Below are 18,812 nucleotides of genomic sequence, written 5' to 3'. Positions count from 1 at the left end.
TAGCTCTTCCAGCCATTCCTGTCGCAAGGTGGTAACATAGGCCCAGAGCCTGTTCCAGTGCAAATCAAGTAAATCCCATTTCCCAGCTGAAGAAGATTAAATATCTTCTGCATCCTTCACTGCCCTGATGTTTCTGTGACCTAAGGAAGCATCTGGAGTGTCCCAGCCTTGCTTCTCTGTGACCCTTTACCAGCCCCAGATACTCCCTCAGTGAGGTCCAGGAGGACACTTTCCTTGCAGCGTGTGTCTTTGCAGAGGGTGTTCTGTCCAGTTTCAGACCTTTGTCTTCCCTGTCCCAGCTCTGTACTCAGATGCAGTGAGGGAAGCTGCTCTCCCACCCCTCTCTGTCCTCCTCGTGATTGCTTTGCATACATCTGGAGCTGCTGTGCCATTTTTTAAGCCTTCCTTTCTCTTTCTCTCCCCTTTTTCTATTTTTTTTTTCCTTTTTTCTTCCCCCCTACATCACCAGCTAGCCTTGATTATAATGTGAGACCTCACTGGCTTCAATTAAGGAGCAGATGTGACCCAAGAAATGGGATAGCAGCTAGGGATGGAGATGACACATTCATGGCACTAGGTCTAATCAAACAACTTCTCACATTATTCTCACCGTGAGGTGGGAGACGTGTGAGCCAAAGGCAAGTCAGTACTTGGAGCACCTGCAGAGACACATCACTAGCAAAGCCATCTGTAATGAGCTGACCATGCCACTCAGCACGGCAACGCGAGCTCAGTCAAGGGCTGTTTTTAATACACTTAAGTGCAGCCAAGGGCCTGGAGGCTGAGAGCTGGGAACAGGTACCTAGAAAACAGACACTGTCAAACAAGGGCTGGCAGGTGGAGGGGATGCTTGCACACTATATACCCCCAGATGCAGACCTTGGGAGACGGGACATTGTGCATGCAGACCTGTAGGGTGGTGCATGCACCGCCTTCATCTGTGGTGAAGATGGAGATAGAGCTGTAGATGGGTATTGCTGGGTCAGGCTATGGGAGGGGAGTGACTGATGCGCTGGAGCTCTCTGGGCACGGTTATGTTCAGGGCAGCAGGGATGCTGTGTAACCCATGGTTCCTGGTGGAGCTGTGTCTGTGGTGCTGCCAGTGCTGTGTGTTACAGGTTTTTGAGCCTGTCTATGCTTGGCAGCTCCGTGGACCTTTAGAGGAGGCAGGTGCTTTGTAGATCTGTAGTGCATAGAATTTTCTGTGGAAGAGAGATGCTTTGAACCTGGAGAAGGTGAGTTGTGATTATGCTGGAGCTGCTATAAATCTGTTCTTCCTCTTTTACATTCATGGTAACAGCTGTTTTGTGTTCAGGAAGCTCTTCTTTTAGAGGGAGAGCTTCTGGTTGTTGCAGTGCTGTAGTGTTTTAATGAAGAGTTTACTGCAAGTGAAACATGTCCATCAGATGGCTGTGAAGACTGAAGTCCTCTGCCATTGCATCAAATAAGGGGTAACACAAGCAATACCAGTCCAGATCAGTCTTCTTGCTCTGCCCCAATAATGCCCAAATTGTGAGGTTCCTGTGAATTTTTACAAGTGCTAAAGAACAAGACTTAGTAGCCTCCCCTTACGTAGGAGGTGGGTACACATCACAATTCTTACTACTGGCAGAGAAGCTGACATGGAGAGACATGACTCACCTCCCAGTGTAATGGAGTTGTTGCCAGAGGTAAAAATAGACCCAGAGTCCCTGTAGCCAGTCCCTAATGTGTTATGTTGATGTATTTGAGAGAGGCCTTCTAACACCCCTTGAGGTCTGTGCTCTATGGGGACAGTCAGTGCATATATCTTCATCTGAAGATAACCCTGCCAAATGTTGACCAGAAGAACATGAATGTAACTTCTTGGGAGCATACCTGCCTGCTCAGGGAGTGTAGTTTATGTTGAATATGAGGACTATGGTCATTCTGGTTAATATTTGAGGATTGACAGCAAGCTGTGGCACTCAACTGCTGGAGTTGCACTTCTCACATGAAAGAGCAGGGCTTGGTAGCTCCTCCAAGCCATGTCATTGTGGGATCAGTACCTACTAAAGGCCACCCCTACCTAGTAAATAGGAGGGAGGTGAGAGGTGGCCCCGGCCCAGTCAGAAGGGGATGTCAGATGACTATTGCTGCTTTAGGCTTTATGAAGCCTGGCTTCTGCTAGAAAATAAATACCCTCTTGGAAATCCCAGGTGCCTGTCCCCTCAGAGGCACCCCTGGGTGACCGTGCTGAACGAGGTATCTGTTACTTGATGGCATCCCTGTCTGTTGCTCTGTTTGGTCTCCAGTCCCCCCCGTGGTGGAGCCAGCCTTCCAGGACGTGCGCCAGGGCATGGGGCACAGCGTCACCCTGCGCTGCACCATGCTGAAGGGCAGCCCCATGAAGGTGGCCACGTCCGTCTGGCGCTTCAACGGGTCCCTTCTGGCGCAGCCACTGGCGGAGCAGCAGGACTATTCGGAGCTGAAGGTGGACAGCGTCAGCCGGGAGACCAGTGGTAGCTACGAGTGCAGCATTTCCAACGACGTGGGGGTCTCCACCTGCCTCTTCCAGGTATCTGGTAAGTCACAGAGCGCACATCGAGGCAAGCTGTTGGATGAGCTCATGGAGGCGGGAAGCCTGTTCCCATAAACTAGTGCTGGTACAGGCAGCCTCTACTGCCTCCTCTGAACATGGTGCTGTGCTCAGAAGGGATGACTTTCCATAAGCAAACAGGGAGATCTGCTTCCATCATTCAGGCAGTTCTTCAAGTCTGGGGTGGACCTGGGGCAGTTAGTGCCAGCCACTGGTACATTTTAGCAGTGTTTTACCACTTGTCTGAAAGATACAGGACTTAAACTCAAGGCTCCCATCAGCTTTCAAGCTTGGACAACCTTTATTAGGTATTGATCAAGAGGGAGTGAAAGGCTCTCTACATCCTCCCAACAGGCTTCAAACTATCTAATTTCCCCTTTATAAGCAAACAAACAAAAACCCCTGTATTATGTATTCCTGTACCTTCTTTATGTCTCCTGTCTCCCTGTGTCTCATGATGCCTGCTAGGACAAACATGAGCTGGGAGTGGGTATTAGTGCTCAGTGGATTTGCTGCTCAGAGTGTTCTGTGAATTCAACAGGCACCATAACAGGACTCCTCTCCAGCACCTGCAAAGAGGGATGGCAGAGTTATAGCATCTAAACCCACACATCTGACCTAACCTCTCCAGCTGATCATTAAATCTGTGTTTCCCATGACCCCAGAATTGACTTGAGCGCTGGTTTGTAGAAGAGCTCTCCAGTGAAGTTGCCTTAATAAGCCATAAATTCAGCCAAAATGCTGGGTGTTCAGTCCAGGGCCAATTTATAATACTTTTCTAGTCAGGGCTGAACAAAGGAGAATGAATAACATCCTGAGAGGCCTGGTTTTGAAGCAGATCTTTCCCAGGGTTTGGAAAAGCTCAGGTATGCTGTAACTCTGTGATGCTCAGAAATGGGGAAGTCCAAACCACTTCTGCTGTTTGGGTGCATTTTCAGAACCTTGCTCTCGTGCCTTGAGATTTCCTGAAATTTGTTTGGCAGTGGATTTTGCTTGAGGACTTTGGCCCTCTCTACCCCTTCTTCATATGCTTGCAACTCTCATGTCACTAAGTGATGCAAACCATATCCTGCTTTGAGCCACTACAGCAAACTGTGTCCCTAGCAAGATTTGGAATGTTCCCAGAACCTGAATTTCTTGCTGGAAGTAGTAGCAGATGCATATTGTTGCCTGGTGTGCCATGCTGGGCTCCATAAGATACGATCCCCTCAGCAGAAAGCAGCATTCATCCCTCGAAAGTACTCATCAGGAAAGCAGCAAGCATTTATTTTCCTACCTCCCTTCTCTGTTTCCACGGCATTGATATCTGATTGTACCTTTTCATCTTCAGACATCTCTGCCTGTGTCCTGGACAATTAGAAATCAATTAGAACTTCTGAGCCTGTAGAGCACCCTGAAAAATAATCCAGTGGCTAGATTGCTGCGCTTGGGCTCAGGACTGCTGGGGTTTTAAATCCCATCAGCCACAGCCTTCCTGTATGAGTGGGGAGAATAACACAGTCTATGAAAGAAGTATCATAAACCTTCCTATCTGACAGGGAGGCAGTGACTCATTTGTGACTGTGAGGTGTTCAGATATGCTGGAAACAGAGTACATAAATCTGCCCAGGGTGGGATTAGTTTCTTCTGTGGTTGGGAGATTAACTTTCTGAGATGTTTTGGAAGGATAGTGAGAATCCAATCCCCTCCTCTTGAGCAAGTTGTCAGGGCAGCCCATACCAGTCACCACCAGCACTCTCGCTAGCCACAAGCACAGAAAACCCCTGAAAGATGGAGTGAAAAACCTTCAGCTCTTCCCATCAGCTGTAAGCAGAAGAGAAAACTTTCCATCAATAGTAAGTTTCTGGAAAGGAAATTCCAAAAGTATTTTGATGTGCTTTATTTCTATTCAAATGCTGGTTTTTAGCTTCTGTTTCTATCTTCAAGTCAATTAATAAGGAATTAATATCATGCAAGAGGATGATTATCATCAGTTCTGATTTTATTTTAGAATCTATTATGAAGCTTGACTTCCACAGTCAATACAAGTCGAATAAGCAGCAATTAGTCTTTGAGGTGGTTCCAAACTTCTTGCTTGTGCAAAAATTCAAGTCAATAAAAATAATAAGAAAAAAAGGACTTGGAAATAAACATCAATATTATCCGAGTTAATAAAAAATAAACGTTGAATCTTGTCGAGACTAATTATAACCACGCAGAATGGCAGGTCCTGTGAATTCAAGTCAAAAGATGCAACAGACTGCCTGGGGAGATGATGTTTATGTCTGTTCTGCTCTCCAGTATCCCTTGCTGCCCAGGCATCTTAATGGTCTGTGCAAGTCCAGGTTGGACCTGAAACCAGATGGAGAGTTTTGGTTTAGGTCCAGCGCTTGCCAGGACAGGACTTGCCAAAAATTGAAGTTCAGAGGGTGAAATGAAGGTAATTTCAAATAGGGCAAAACCAGTTGTGGGCAAGACCTTGAGTTGCTTCTGGGCCATGTGCATTAGTCCATCAGCCACTGGGCTGCATGGCAGCAGCCTTTGAAATCTCTTTGGTAGTGGTTCAGGTCAGCAGTGGCTGGGGGAATGACAGGAAATCCCATCTTTGAACTATCCAGTTTCTCTCTGGTACATCATTTCTCTTGTGTTTCCCTTCCTCCTGCTGCCCTCTGTTTTTAAGGGGAGATGTAGGTTTAGACAAGACATTTCCATCCTTGCAAAAGCTCCTGCTGTTTTTGCTCAAGCTGAGGTCAGCATCCCCTTTGCTGCTGAGTTGACTGTCATGTTAGAAAGAGACTGGAGCACTGTGTTGTCAAGGCAGGGGAGATGCAGAAGGAGCGAGGTCTCCTTTATAATGCCATGGTCCCTGTGTGATAAATAACACTTTTCCTATGACCTACTGGCCAAATGATCTTTCCTCAGGGTCTGTTAGCAGAAGACTCTGTAAAGCAGCAGATGAAACAGGAGAAATGCCTGTTTAAAGCTGTTACCTCAATCTAAACTACAAAGTAAGAGAGAAAAGATTAGAGCTGGTTCCAGCTGGAGAACTGAAGTTGTTCCCACCTTCTCTGGTGTCGGTGATGCCCTGCTGGTGTTGCAAGGCTGCTAACCGTCCTAGTAGTTTAGGCTGTGAAAGCAGTCGTGATTCACAGAAAATGATGGCGCATCAGTGTAACACCAGCTGCAATGGTGTCTTGTCAAAGGCAGGTGTATGAGCTGGGCAAATGGAGCTGTTCCACTCTCACCATGTCTCTTTGTAATTTATGTTCCCCTTTATCCCACCCTTCTACTTTCTTCCACCTTTTATTTTCCCCCTCCAGCAAAGGCTTACAGCCCAGAGTTTTACTATGACACTCCCAACCCCACCTTGAGCCAGAAGCAATCCAAGAATTACTCATACGTCTTGCAGTGGACACAGAAGGAGCCTGATGCTGTGGATCCCATACTGAAGTACCGCCTGGATGTCCGGCAGGTAAGGTCTGCTTTTCTGGAGTCCTCAACACATGCCCTTGGGAAGAGGACCTCTCAGGATGCAGTTGCATCCATGTCTCCTTGCTGGTTAAGAGCTGAATGTGATGAACTCGCCAGATCCTCATGGTCTTGCACCTTCCCCATCAAGTGGAAGAGAGGCCAAGTGCACAGCTCTGCATTTGTTTTTACACCTGGTGTTGAGTACAGTCAAGGGCTTTCAAGGCCCTACTGCCTCCCATCAGACTGCTCAGTATTTCGAATGGGGTTTTAATGTGAACAAAACCCCACGGTCATTAGTAGGTATTGTAGATTCTATAGGCCAAAGACCCAAGCAAGTGGAATTCCATACTCCTCACTCATATGAAATAAAAGGAATAAGCTGAAGAGCTCTTCAGGCAGGAACTGCAGGAAAAAGTCATAGGCTGTTTGTGTCGGAGAAGGGCTTTCATACTGTCACAGTAATGAAGCTATTTAGACTATATAAACTCAGCAGGGGAAGAGAAGTGGGTTTCAAGGTTTCTGAGTCTGAAGAGAAATCATAAGGGGGGACGAGGAGGGAGAACTGAGGGAAATCTGAAGAGATCACTGGTTAGAGAAGGTTAGGGAAAAATAATCTGATGTTTTTAAAGAGCACATTAACCTAGCAGGATTACAAGGTACTTTCATCCATGCTCAGCAAATGGCTGTGTTCAACATTTTTTAAAAGTGAGGACACATAAAATTGGTGGTTCTTGCCAGTCACTGGTAGCTTGGAAGCAAGTGCCTTTTGTGAGGAAAAGTTTGTTACTGTAGACAGAAAACAAAATAATTAAGAAGATCCAAGTGTCTCTTTCCTCTAGTTCTGCACAGTAGGCTGCAATTTTATGTCTCTGTTTGATTGTGAGCTCTCTGGGGTGGGACAGCCTTTGTTTGTTACTCAAACTGCATAGAGCACATTGGCAGTGCTTAATAATAATACAGGACACAGGGGAGCCTCTAATAATGAAGGCAGTTTGTCATAGTACCCCTTCCCTCTGAGCCAAGTTTCACTATTATGAGCACTGCAGCTCTATGAACTAATTTGTGATTTTTGTCCTTCTCCAGTGATGTTGAGGGGTTTTTCTCCTTTTGTGCGGTGCCTAGAAGTAATCTTGGATCTGTTCTGCATTGAGCTCCTACTGAAAGGGATCAACAAAAAGGAAAATCACATTTCTGCTTTAAGTTATGACGTGAAGTAAGCTGAGTGCCCATGCAAATTTAATCCCCTCTGGTTTTGTTCATACCCCATCAGTAACTACTCCTAATGGCTTTTTTGCAGCATCACCTCATAGTTGTGGGTATTGAGCAGTGTGGTTTAGAGGAGTGTTACGCCATGGCCCTGCTGTAACCCAGTCTCATGTATGGCAGGCTCTTGGCAATGGCTACAGGTGTATTTCACAGTGAGGTCTCTACCTCAATGTGCCATACTGAGGTCTCACTGAGCCCTTTCCATTTCCACGAAATAGAAATGTGGATTGCATTCCCTCTTATCTCCAACCTGCTGCTTCCCAGAGTTGCCTCTGTGCTCCATGTCCTGTCTTCCTGATGTTTCGCCCATGATGTCTCACTTGGGCTCCAAGCAGCCTTGTGACATCTCCTGACCTTTCACGGTTTCTGTTGGGACATCACCCTCTTTCCTGTCTCACAGGCTTTTTTGGTTTGTTGCACCTTCTTCATGCTGGGGCACCTGAGCTAAGCTTTGTATCCTGCTGTTCCATCACTGGACCTCAGAACATAGTGACATTACTGAATATAACTGTGAAAGCTTAAAAGGGAATTTGTCTGCCTGAATGAGGAGCTGCCATTTGCATGTGTGCCCTCCTCACTGGGTACACTCCCTTCCAGGCACTGACTGGGGGGGTACAAATATCCTCCCAGAGAGCTAGGATTGAAGTGGAATGTTCTCCTCAAATAAAACAGGCCTTACATGCAGCCAGATGCCACTGATTTATTACCAGCATCAAGCTGATGAAAGCTTACACAGCCAGCTAGCCCACCTTCTCCTCCAGCCCTAGAAGCTCCCCAGACTCAGTGGTGCTGGCAGATGCTCTTCAGCATCTTAAGGATGAATGAATGTGGTGGCAGCAGCCTGCAGTCTTGGAGTGGTGAGGGGCTGTCTGGGGGGGATTAACTCTTGCGGAGCTGGGATGTGCACTGGTTGTAAAATGGTTTGCTGGTTTTCATTTCACTTTCCCTGGTTTACTTGAAGAGCTCTTGGCATATGTAATGTGAAGATCCCCAAGTAGCAGGATGCTTTGCAAGGCACCTGGGAGCCCTTCAATTAGATTTGCTTGCTGCAGCTGCTGAAAATGGGCTGGGTGAGAGTAAAAGTGCTGCTTATTAATTGACTGGTGCTGTGGCTCCTCTAACTCTTCCTGTTCAACAGTTTCCAAGGGCTGGTTGGGCTTGGGCTTTCCTGGGGGGATTGCAAGCAGTCTGGGGGAATTTGGTTTCCTAAGCGATGCATGGAGGTTCCCAGCAAGACAGTCAGGTACAATTCCACAGGAGTTGATTGTTCTTGCCACTGTGGAGCTGGCTGAGCAGTGCAGCAGACATACCAGTTCCAGTAGAATAAGAATTAACTTCTGATTAAAACCAAATAAACAGCCTGACAGCTTGGAGCCACTGACCCAGGCAAAGCGCATATGATAGCAATGTGGAGCAAGCTCATTGTAAAGCCTCAGATGTATGTCTCAGCAAAGAGGCTCTTAATTCCTGGCGTGCATCAGTCAGGTGTGCTTAGGCAGTGGCATTGTGTTCAGTGGCAATTCAGAGAGAAGCAGAGCCCCTCTGAGGAGTGGCAGGAGCTTCAGATGTCTGTTCTGACAGCTTGGGAGATTTTTCCTTTCTTGCTGCAAGGCAACTGATCGAAATGTTGACCACCTTACTTCACCTTAGCCAGTGAACTTAGCCTTGGGTGGTTTAGCTGCAAGAAGATGCCATGAGGCTTTTGGGCTGTTTGGTCATCTTTTTTAATTCCATGTATTCTCGTAGCATAGAAAGGCACTGGGGCACTGCACTGCATCTGAAAATATTTTTCATTGCTTGGGGACTCAAAGCAGCCTCCCCAAACCAGATCTTTGCTTAAAAAATAAAAAGCTTTTTAAGTTGCTTGTTTCTCTCTGTATACTTTATCCCCTCCCAGGGCTCTGCTTTAACATTAAAGAGAAATGAAAAGCCATCTAGTATTGCAAGCAGGTTGCATGATGGAGGGAAGATCTGAGTTGGGCTGGTGGTTACAGTTACAGGGAACAGTGGCAGAATTACTGCGCGCTTAATGAGCTGGAACCCATCCGTGACCTGAGGCTGCAGGAAAAAGAAGGAAAGGGTATTGGTGCAATAGAGAAGTTTAATCTTCATTGTGCCCCTCAAGGAGACCTGAGGCTGCTGTCTCCTCCATAACTTCTGATACACAGACTCAGGCCAGAATGAGGCCAGTTTAACACATTCCTGTCTTTCCTCTCCTTGGAGCAGGCTCAGCTCTACCTGCCAGAGAGACCCTTGAAATTTGCACAGGGCCAAGCCCCAGACGTGTTTGCTAAATTAGCTCACTGGCTTGTCGCTTCAGATTAATTCCTGTCAGGGAGACCATCTTTAATGATATTGGCCCTGCGCAATCCCTGAGTAATTGTACGGTCTCTCTTTGTTTGTACTTTCATCCCCTCCATGTTGGATAAACATCCCCTGCTGTCTACAAAACTCATCTGGGCTCTGGAGCTGGCTGCCACTTGCCTCATCAGCCAGCCAGAGCAGCATTAATGAGAGCTGCGGCAGTGGGGAGCCGGGCTCACCGTGTGGGGAGGTGACAGTTAACAGAGCTGTTTGGACAGTCATAGGACAGGGGCGTAAGCAAGAATTTAATGATTGTGATTAGAGTGGAAGGTTAACTCCGCTGATGGCCATCGCAATGCAGCGGGAGAGGGTTTATGCTGAGGCCCATGGACTCAGATCTGTATCCCTTCATTCCTGCCTCTGAGTTGTTCTTTTGCTCTCCTCTGAGCCCACTTCAGCAGCATTTGTCAACTACTGTCTGTCTTTGGCTTCATTAGCTCATGGAGCTGGATGCCCCTCCCAGGGCACAAAGACCAGGGTAGGGACGCCTCTCGCTCTTCACACATAAAGCAGGGGTGGTATCACTCAGAAGGGAGGATGAGCAAGCAGTGCACCAGCCTTTTATGTAAATGCTTAGTTGAGAATGCTGTAGGCTCACATTGCTGTGCTTCATGCACCGCCGTGGCTTGGTGAACCCATGTGTGTGGCCCTTGGCCCATGAGGAACCAGCCTAGTAAAGCTGGATGCATCTTAAAATGCCTGTAAGCAATCCTGTGACAAAATAAAGAGTGAGTTTGGGCAGCTAGGGTGGAACGAACTTCCAAAACAAGCTAATCCACCCAGCTCTGTACTCATCAGGAATGAGAACATCCAGGCCAAAAGTTTGTCTCCTCCCATCTTAAGCAGTATCCAGTATCTGGAAAGGGTATAAAACCAAGACAAACACATGCAGTATTGCTTTGTCTGCCTCTAGATATCATAACAAGTTCAGAGGAGGGCACAAGTATGATAAGGCGGCTGGAGCACCTCCCATACGCAGACAGGCTGAGAAAGTTGGGGCTGTTCAGCCTGGAGAAGAGAAGCTGCGTGGAGACCTCCGAGCAGCCTTCCAGTATCTGAAGGGGGCCTACAGGGATGCCAGAGAGGGACTCTTCATCTGGGACTGTAGCGATAAGACAAGGGGTGATGGATTGAAATTTAAACAGGAGAGATTCAGATTACGTATAAGGAAGAATTGTTTACAGTGAGGGTGGTGAGGCACTGGAACAGGTTGCCCAAGGAGGTGGTGAATGCTTCATCCCTGGAAGTGTTCAAGTCCAGATTGGATGCAGCCTTGAGCAACCTGGTCTAGTGGGAGATGTCCCTGCTCATAGTAGGGGTATTGGAACTAGATGACTTTATGGTCTTATCCAACCCAAACCATTCTATGATTCTATAAACCCACTGTTTATTGGATCCCAGGTTAGGAAAGGCTATGAATGCAGGAAGCGATGTACTGGAGCGGGTGGTGACCTTTGCAGCAGCCCAGCCCTGTGCTCTGGGAGGTGAACAAAATCCCTTTTCTTCTGCAGGCGCAACCGTGGCTTCAGGCAAAGATTCTTGGGAAACGGAGTGCCAGTGCCTTGGGGATGTGCCTGAGGGCTGCACTTGTGGCTGGGGGGATGCGGAGGGCGAGGGAAGCAGGCAGCTCTGCACAAGGCAGGCAGGGGTGGCAGAACTCTACAAACAACAGGGCTAACATTTTGCTAGCTTCGGGGGATTACATGCTGTCTGGGCAGCACTGCCATCACCAAGGTAACCGCCTCAGGCAGGCTGTGACAGGCGTGGGTCCATAGCCCTTATCCCAAGGCTCCATGGGGCACTAGGACTCCAATGACCCCATCCTGTGTGTCCCCTCATGATTGCTGCAGTAGGGTTTTCAGCTGGGGCACACTGCAGGAGCTAAAAAGCAGTCAGGACTGTCCTCCTAAGTCCTTTTTGTACTCAAAGATGAAAGCTTAAAGGATAGAGTTGTGTCTTGTAAAGTAGGGAGGGGAACCATCCAGCTCCGGATAAAATGTGACCTGTGGTGCAGTGGCCTGGTGTTACCTGGAAAAAAGAAAAGGTCTTGTGGTGCCACAGCCACTGAGAAATCCTCCTGCTGAGAGGCTGCTTAGCTGGACAGCCAAGTTTGATGTCCCAGTGTGTGGCACAGACAGGCCACATGGAGCAGGGATGGGCAAGTCCCTTTCCCTTTCCACCTTCCTGTTAGCATATCAGAGTCCTGGCAGGCTGCAGTGATGAAGGGACTGTGAATTCCCACAAAGCAGCAGATGGTTGCTCTCACTGCATGTAAGATGTTGCATGGATAAAAACACTTGCAGGGTGGGACAAATGGCACATCCCTTTATTGTTCATCATTTGACTTGATACAGGCTGCATTGGTCCTGGGACAGCAGTGTCTTGGCCTCTCACTCTTTGCCCAGGACTGAATCTCAAAGCACACCTTCTGTTGTAAGATGGTTTACGAGTCACATATGTCAGGAAGCTTCTTTAGTCCTGTCTTCTTTTTTGCTTACTTTGGCTGCCAGTTTGATGTCTGATCACAGGCTGCTGTCGTATGGGGCAACGTCAAATCAATGCAGTTCCACCTACCTGCTGAGCCATCCTCCGTAGTAGGAAAAGGTGGTTTTTTCAGGTCTAACTCTCCCGTCTTCTCCACTGATGCTTTTTTTTATTGGTTTTTTCTCTATTTCAACATTTGTTCAGGCAGTGAGAATAGGCAGATTACATTTGTGCTCTCATGTCAATTGCCTATGGTTGTGCTAGTGGCATGTGTGATGCTGTGCAGAACTCAGCCCTGAGGGAGGTAGAAAAGGATGCAGAAAGAAGCCAGCGTGTCAGCGGGAGGTGTGCTTGGCGGACAGTTTGAGCAGCCATCATGATGCAAAGCCAGGGAAAACAAGAGACGGGACAGATGAGACTGCCTTTTTAGGCTGCCAGAGGAAGAGAGATATGGAACTTGTGGTGGGATTGAGTGGCACATGCTAGTGGAAGGAGAGCTGGCTGATCAATAGCATTTGATGGACAAGCTGTGCTTGAAGCTTAATGGGATTGCTGTGCAGGACCTGGGGGTAAAGCAGCAACTTTGCCACAGGTGTTTGGGAGTGGAGAGGGCAGGATCCTGCCTCAGATGTGCTCAGCTGCCTAAAAATGGGACAGAACATCAGTCACTGCACCTGACAGCACGTCAAGCTGTCTCTCTTTTCATCCCTAGCAATCTGTCACAGGGGATGATGTGTCAATGAGACCACCTGCTACAAGAAGGTCCTCTTTACCTGTGCTGTATGGGAAGACTCCAGGACAGCTGGATTTTTGGTGGGGTGGGAAACAAGGAGCCTTTTCCACATTTTGTGTTTGTATTCTGTACTGGCTAAGTCAGCAACATGAGAGCCTCCACCCAGAGCAGAGGAAAGGAGTTTCCTCCTGGCCGTTGCTCACTGCAGGCAGAGGTGTCTGCCCAGCCATGGTTGTTAGACCTGATCTGAGTGATTTCTACAAGGCTGGCCAGGGAAGCTCAACACAAGCCTGACCAGCACTGACAGGTCTGGTGAGTTCAGTGGAAATGGCTGGGAGCCATGGGAGGAGGTGTCCTCTTTAGGTCTGCCTAACATCTCCAATGTCCCTATTGAGACTTTCCTTTGCCTATGAGAGCCTAGCAAACGATGCCTAACGAATGAATTAGTCTGACTAATTCTGTCTTTTTGTATTCACAGATTGCTCTTCAGTATAATTCATGTTTTTTCCTGAGCTGATTACCCCTGGTCCACAGATCATTTGTTATCAGTTAGCTGGGAAAATTGGTAGTATGAGCAGTGACAGGTTAGTTATGCCTTGGTCTCATGGCATCATTTCTCATCTCTGATTATCCAAAGCAAGGTGTGGTGGGTTGACCCTGGCTGGATGCCAGGTGCCCACCAAGCTGCTCTATCACTCCTCTCCCCAGAAGAATGGGGTGTGGAGAAAATAAGATGGAATAAAAAAACCTGTGGGTCAAGATAAAGGCAGTTTAATAAAGCAAAAGCAAAGACCATACACAGAAGCAAAGGAAAACAAAATACTTAATCTCTACTTCCCATGTCCAGCTACCCCTCAGGAGTTAGGCTTCAGTACACATAGCAGTTGCTCCAGAAGACAAATGTTGTAATAACAAATGTTGCATCCCCCTCTCCCCCGCCTTCCTTTTAGCTTTTATTGCTGAACAGGCATCATATGGTATGGAATATCCCTTTGGTCAGTTTGGAACAGATGTCCCTATTGAGACTTTCCTTTGCCTATGAGAGCCTAGCAAACGATGCCTAACGAATGAATTAGTCTGACTAATTCTGTCTTTTTGTATTCACAGATTGCTCTTCAGTATAATTCATGTTTTTTCCTGAGCTGATTACCCCTGGTCCACAGATCATTTGTTATCAGTTAGCTGGGAAAATTGGTAGTATGAGCAGTGACAGGTTAGTTATGCCTTGGTCTCATGGCATCATTTCTCATCTCTGATTATCCAAAGCAAGGTGTGGTGGGTTGACCCTGGCTGGATGCCAGGTGCCCACCAAGCTGCTCTATCACTCCTCTCCCCAGAAGAATGGGGTGTGGAGAAAATAAGATGGAATAAAAAAACCTGTGGGTCAAGATAAAGGCAGTTTAATAAAGCAAAAGCAAAGACCATACACAGAAGCAAAGGAAAACAAAATACTTAATCTCTACTTCCCATGTCCAGCTACCCCTCAGGAGTTAGGCTTCAGTACACATAGCAGTTGCTCCAGAAGACAAATGTTGTAATAACAAATGTTGCATCCCCCTCTCCCCCGCCTTCCTTTTAGCTTTTATTGCTGAACAGGCATCATATGGTATGGAATATCCCTTTGGTCAGTTTGGAACAGCTGTCCTGGCTGTGTCCCCTCCCAAGATCTTATTCACCTCCAGCCTACTGGTGAGGGGAGAATGTTGGAGAGAGCCTTGATGCTGTGTGAGCACTGCTCAGCAGTAGCCAAAACGCTGCTGTGTTATCAACACCTGTGGAGCTACCAATACAAAGCACAGCACTGTGAGGGCTGCTATGGTGAAAATTAACTCCATCTCAGCCAGACCCAACACATAAGGTAACCTGCCCAAAACAGGACAGCTGAAAGTTCTACAAAGTGGCTTGCTATTCATAAGGTGCCTTGCAGCAATGGTTTTGTCTTAACATTCACTTTTTGTAAGTACTGCTCCTCATGCAGTTCAAGTACTTGACTCTGCAAGAGAGAAAGCAAGATATTTTTTATGTTGCTTAATGCAAGGGAATAATTATGAGCAGTTTTCCCACTCCTAGCTTTGTTTAGGATAGTTACAGTGCCTGAGAAGAACAGTACAAATTATATCGCTGGAAAGGCTCATATGATCTTAAAACACATCTAGTAGCAAAATCTCATCTATCTCTAGCTCCTAACACCATTGTTCAGGGTAAGGAGAATGTGAGAGAAGAGATAATCACATTCTCCAAACCAATATACCCCTCATATCAGCCTTGCAGGCTTGAGATGTTGTTTTCGCACCATTGTGCTTGTTCGTATCCAGCAGGCTGTTGGCTTGTGTTTTACAAAGCTGAGCACAGGATGAAAAATGCTTGCCAGGTATCAAAGATAAAAGTGAGTCCTTCTTCTGCATCTCTTATCCACACTCCTTCAGTGGCTTCAAGGGATACATGCTAGTTATTGAGTTTTTCTGAGAGTCACTATCGATAGGCTGTGATGCAGTTTCCTCCTGTTTACTCTGCTCATCTGTTGTTTCAGTAGTCAGCCTATGTTCCTCCAACTGCTTCAGAGTCTTTTCTTCATGCACCTTCTTCCCCTTCCCTGATCCCCCTACTATTTTTCACCTCTTCTTTCTTTTGTTTGTGTTTCCTTTATGGTTTTTGTTCTTGGGTTTGTGTTTTTTTTCCCTCTGGCTCTCACTTCCTAGAACATGTTGGAGATAAGAGGAGACAGTGTGAGGGGGGAAGGGTTTAGAAGAGATGTAGTCTCTCCTGTAGCTAGTGACAAACAGGCAGGAGTAGGCACTAGGTAGATGTTTTGACTGTGTTTCATAAGGAAATTAAATGTACGCAGTCATGCTGCCAGTGCAGGCAGCGTGAAGCAACATGAAGGGCTTTATGGTTTTCCCTGTACATGCTGTGCTGCCTGCCTCTTCTTCACTAGAGGCAGGACTGCAAGTGCAGTTGAGTTAGTGGTGGCCTATGGGCTCTGGAATGATACTTATTATATACTTACATACTTTCATTGCACTTACCAGGCTGGGAAGTCCAGAGTCCCACACAAAGGCCATTTCTGCTCTAGTAAGCAGTAGCTCATCCCTTATTAATTGTTTTTAAGGGTAAAGGTGCCCTAACAGAGGGCTCTGTTGGGGTCTGTAGAGAACCCAAGAGAAGAAGCCTGGGAGATGGCAACTCCTGTTGGTAGAGCATCTCTCCCTTGGTAAGTTACAACCATATTATAGACAAAATGGCTCAGAGCTCAACCTAGTTTGCAGCTGGGCAAACTGACAGTGTGTGCATAGACATGTACTAGTCATGTCCAGTGCAAGGAAATGGGTGGAAGAGGAGACTGTGCTCACTGAGATTAGGAATGGGTATAAAGTTGGATCCAGTAAGACACCAAGTAGTGCCAATTTTCACATGTAAGGCTCGAAAGAGACGAACTATTGCTCTTTGCAGGAGGGGGCTGTGGAGCAACATGAGGAATATTGTCCCTTATTCAGTTTATGCCCATGCTGCAGACAGAGAGATGATTTCATGCTTTGCAGGGCATAGTCAACAACAGGGAAGATCTGGCAGCAGCAATACAGAGCTTCCAGTCTGAACAGAAGGACCACATGTGCCTTCAGGATCGAAGATATGACTGTGAGAGATAACAAGCATAGCTAGACATACGCGTAACCTGTCTAGCTCAGTACCAACCACAGTGACAGCAACACAGGCTCCTTGCACAGCCTGGGGAGTGTATGGCTCTCCCTCTCCACCCATCACCAAATTCAGGTGCTAGTTCCCCCTTTTTCTTCTCTACATCCCAGGCTCCCCCTCATCAGGATGTGCAGCCTTGCAGTGCCCCAGTAAGCCCATGGCTTGTGAAGTTGACAGTCATGCTGTGCCTCAGTTAAGGTTTTTATGTGACTGTCTTCCTGACAAAGTGAAGATTAGTTCTGTTCTTAGAGCAGGAAACATATGCTAATAAAATACATATTGCCTTCTGATCAGCCCCTAATGAAAGACATTATTGAAGAGTGTGGAACACGCACTTACAGTAATTCGTGACAGCACCAATTTGGCTTCTCTGGGAAGCCGTAAACTGCTGCTCTTGGCACCTAATGAGGATGGGCAGCCGATTACATGTGTGAGAGAAAGAGAAAGAGACTGTCTCCTGGCTTAGATGGCTCCAGCTGTCCTCAGTAGCTCTTGAAGGTCACAGTTGCTTCTCTCTTTGGAGCTGGGGATGTTTCAGCCCAGAAAGGGAGCCTCCTGATAAGGACAGTTTAGGAGGAAAAGCTTCCAGAGCTCCTCATTTAGACCGAATAATGGATTTGCTTTGGCTGTCCCTGTTTGCTTCACCCCAGGATCTGAACCTGTGTGCTTGACTGATGAACAATATAGGCATGAATTGCAGTTCACTAGTGTTCTTGTCTGGCAAATGCTAACTTTATGTTTGCAATGTGGTTATTTGCTCTGGAAACCCTTAATGAGTAATGGTTATCAAGCAAGGAAAATGAAATAAATCCAAATTTAAACTTACCCTAGCTCTTTAATTAATGCTGTAAATGCTTAACATAATTTCCATTTAAAGTAGTCATGAAGTACTAACCCAGGGAAGTGTTTTAATCCGATCTGACAGGCACAGGAAGTTTGATGAGAGATTATGAAGAAACATTACAGTGACTGTCCTCATATTCAAACCAAATTTCTCCACTACCCAAAACTTACCCAAGTGGCTTTTCCAGAGTGGGCAGGCATCTTCCCCATGGCTGGTAACAATCAGTTAAATCAGAATCCCCTGTTAGGATTGTGCTGCTGCATTTTGTGCAGCTGACACCAGGTTGGGAGGCAATGCCACCTCAGTGAAGGACCAGGATATCACAAGGAAGATCTGAAAGATGGAAAACTACTTGAGTGGTTCAGGTGGGATGAAATGCAGTGGTACAAATGCAAGGTCATACGTGTGGAGAGTGCTATCAGAGGAATCTGCTACAGGCTGAGAGCTCATCAGTGGGAAATGACTGAAGTGGAGGATGAGTGAGTTGACTTCAAGGAGCTGCTGGTAAAATGCAGGTGTGAGAAAGGGCAAATGTACTCCTAGGTGAAACACAAGGTGCTTCCAGGCAAGGTGGAGAAGTGCTGCAACATTGTATGTGCAGGCCTGGGATACTGAGCTCCAGCAAGTGGGATCATGCAGGAAAGGATTATAAAGTAGATCAGGAAAAGTGAGAGTCTGTGGTACAAGAGAAGGCATAGAGTGCGCAGCTTGCTTAGCCTAGCAAAGCAAAGGCTGAGAGGTGGTGTGATTGCTGTCTATAAAAACATCAGGGGTCCAAGCAGCAGGGAGGAAAAAGAGCCATTTAAGCTAAAGGACAATACTGACACTAGATCAACTGGGTGCAAGCTGCTTGTGAATAAATTCAGGCTGGAAATGAGAATATTAGGGTGCTCAGGCTCTGGAACAGCTGTCCAGCAGGATGAGCAGGCCCAACAGGAACAGCTTTTAGAATGGGATGTGGTACATTCATAAAATGAGTAAGTAGAAGTAGACCCTGTGGTGACAGGGGACTGGGCTCTCTCAGTCAGGATTGTACTTCCCCTACTGTGTCCCTGATTGTAGCCATGCTTTTTCTTGTCTGAAGCCGTGGAGGACAGGGGGCTGCCAGTGCAGAGGGGGTTTATCCCTCTGCCAAAATACGGATAGCAGGAACCAAATCTGTGGTGTTCAGTTGCTATGTCAAAGACAAACCATCTTCCTCTGCTCCATCCTGTGACACCAAGGTGACATCAAGGACCAGAATCATAATCCATCGCTAAGTGTCAGAAAGTGAATAGGAAGAAGTGGAAGAGAAGGGCCAGATCAATGCATATTTTTCTATCATTGTGGAAAATATTGGAGCCTTATGTTCAGGAGACATTCCTAAAATTCTTTGTCCCCACCTGCTTCCTGCCTCTGTTTAAGGGCGTTTTTCATTC

At 46.9% G+C, this 18,812-nt stretch overlaps 1 protein-coding gene across 1 annotated transcript in view; it reads left to right on the top strand.

Annotated features, from left to right (window-relative positions):
• The window catches only part of MDGA1 (MAM domain containing glycosylphosphatidylinositol anchor 1), a gene marked incomplete at its 5' end in the record, with an annotated part of 97,992 nt that overhangs the window by 42,414 nt on the left and 36,766 nt on the right, over positions 1–18,812 (top strand). The window contains 2 exons of the mRNA XM_010014562.1: positions 2,274–2,543; positions 5,857–6,008. Of these exons, the coding sequence (XP_010012864.1) occupies positions 2,274–2,543; positions 5,857–6,008 (422 nt within the window). The remainder of the gene's footprint in view (positions 1–2,273; positions 2,544–5,856; positions 6,009–18,812) is intronic.

Source organism: Nestor notabilis, unplaced genomic scaffold (genome assembly GCF_000696875.1).
Source record: "Nestor notabilis isolate BGI_N333 unplaced genomic scaffold, ASM69687v1 scaffold165, whole genome shotgun sequence".
Classification (NCBI taxonomy): Eukaryota; Metazoa; Chordata; class Aves; order Psittaciformes; family Psittacidae; genus Nestor; species Nestor notabilis.
Note: the sequence above shows the minus strand (reverse complement) of the source record. Positions and strands in the feature narration are given on the sequence as shown.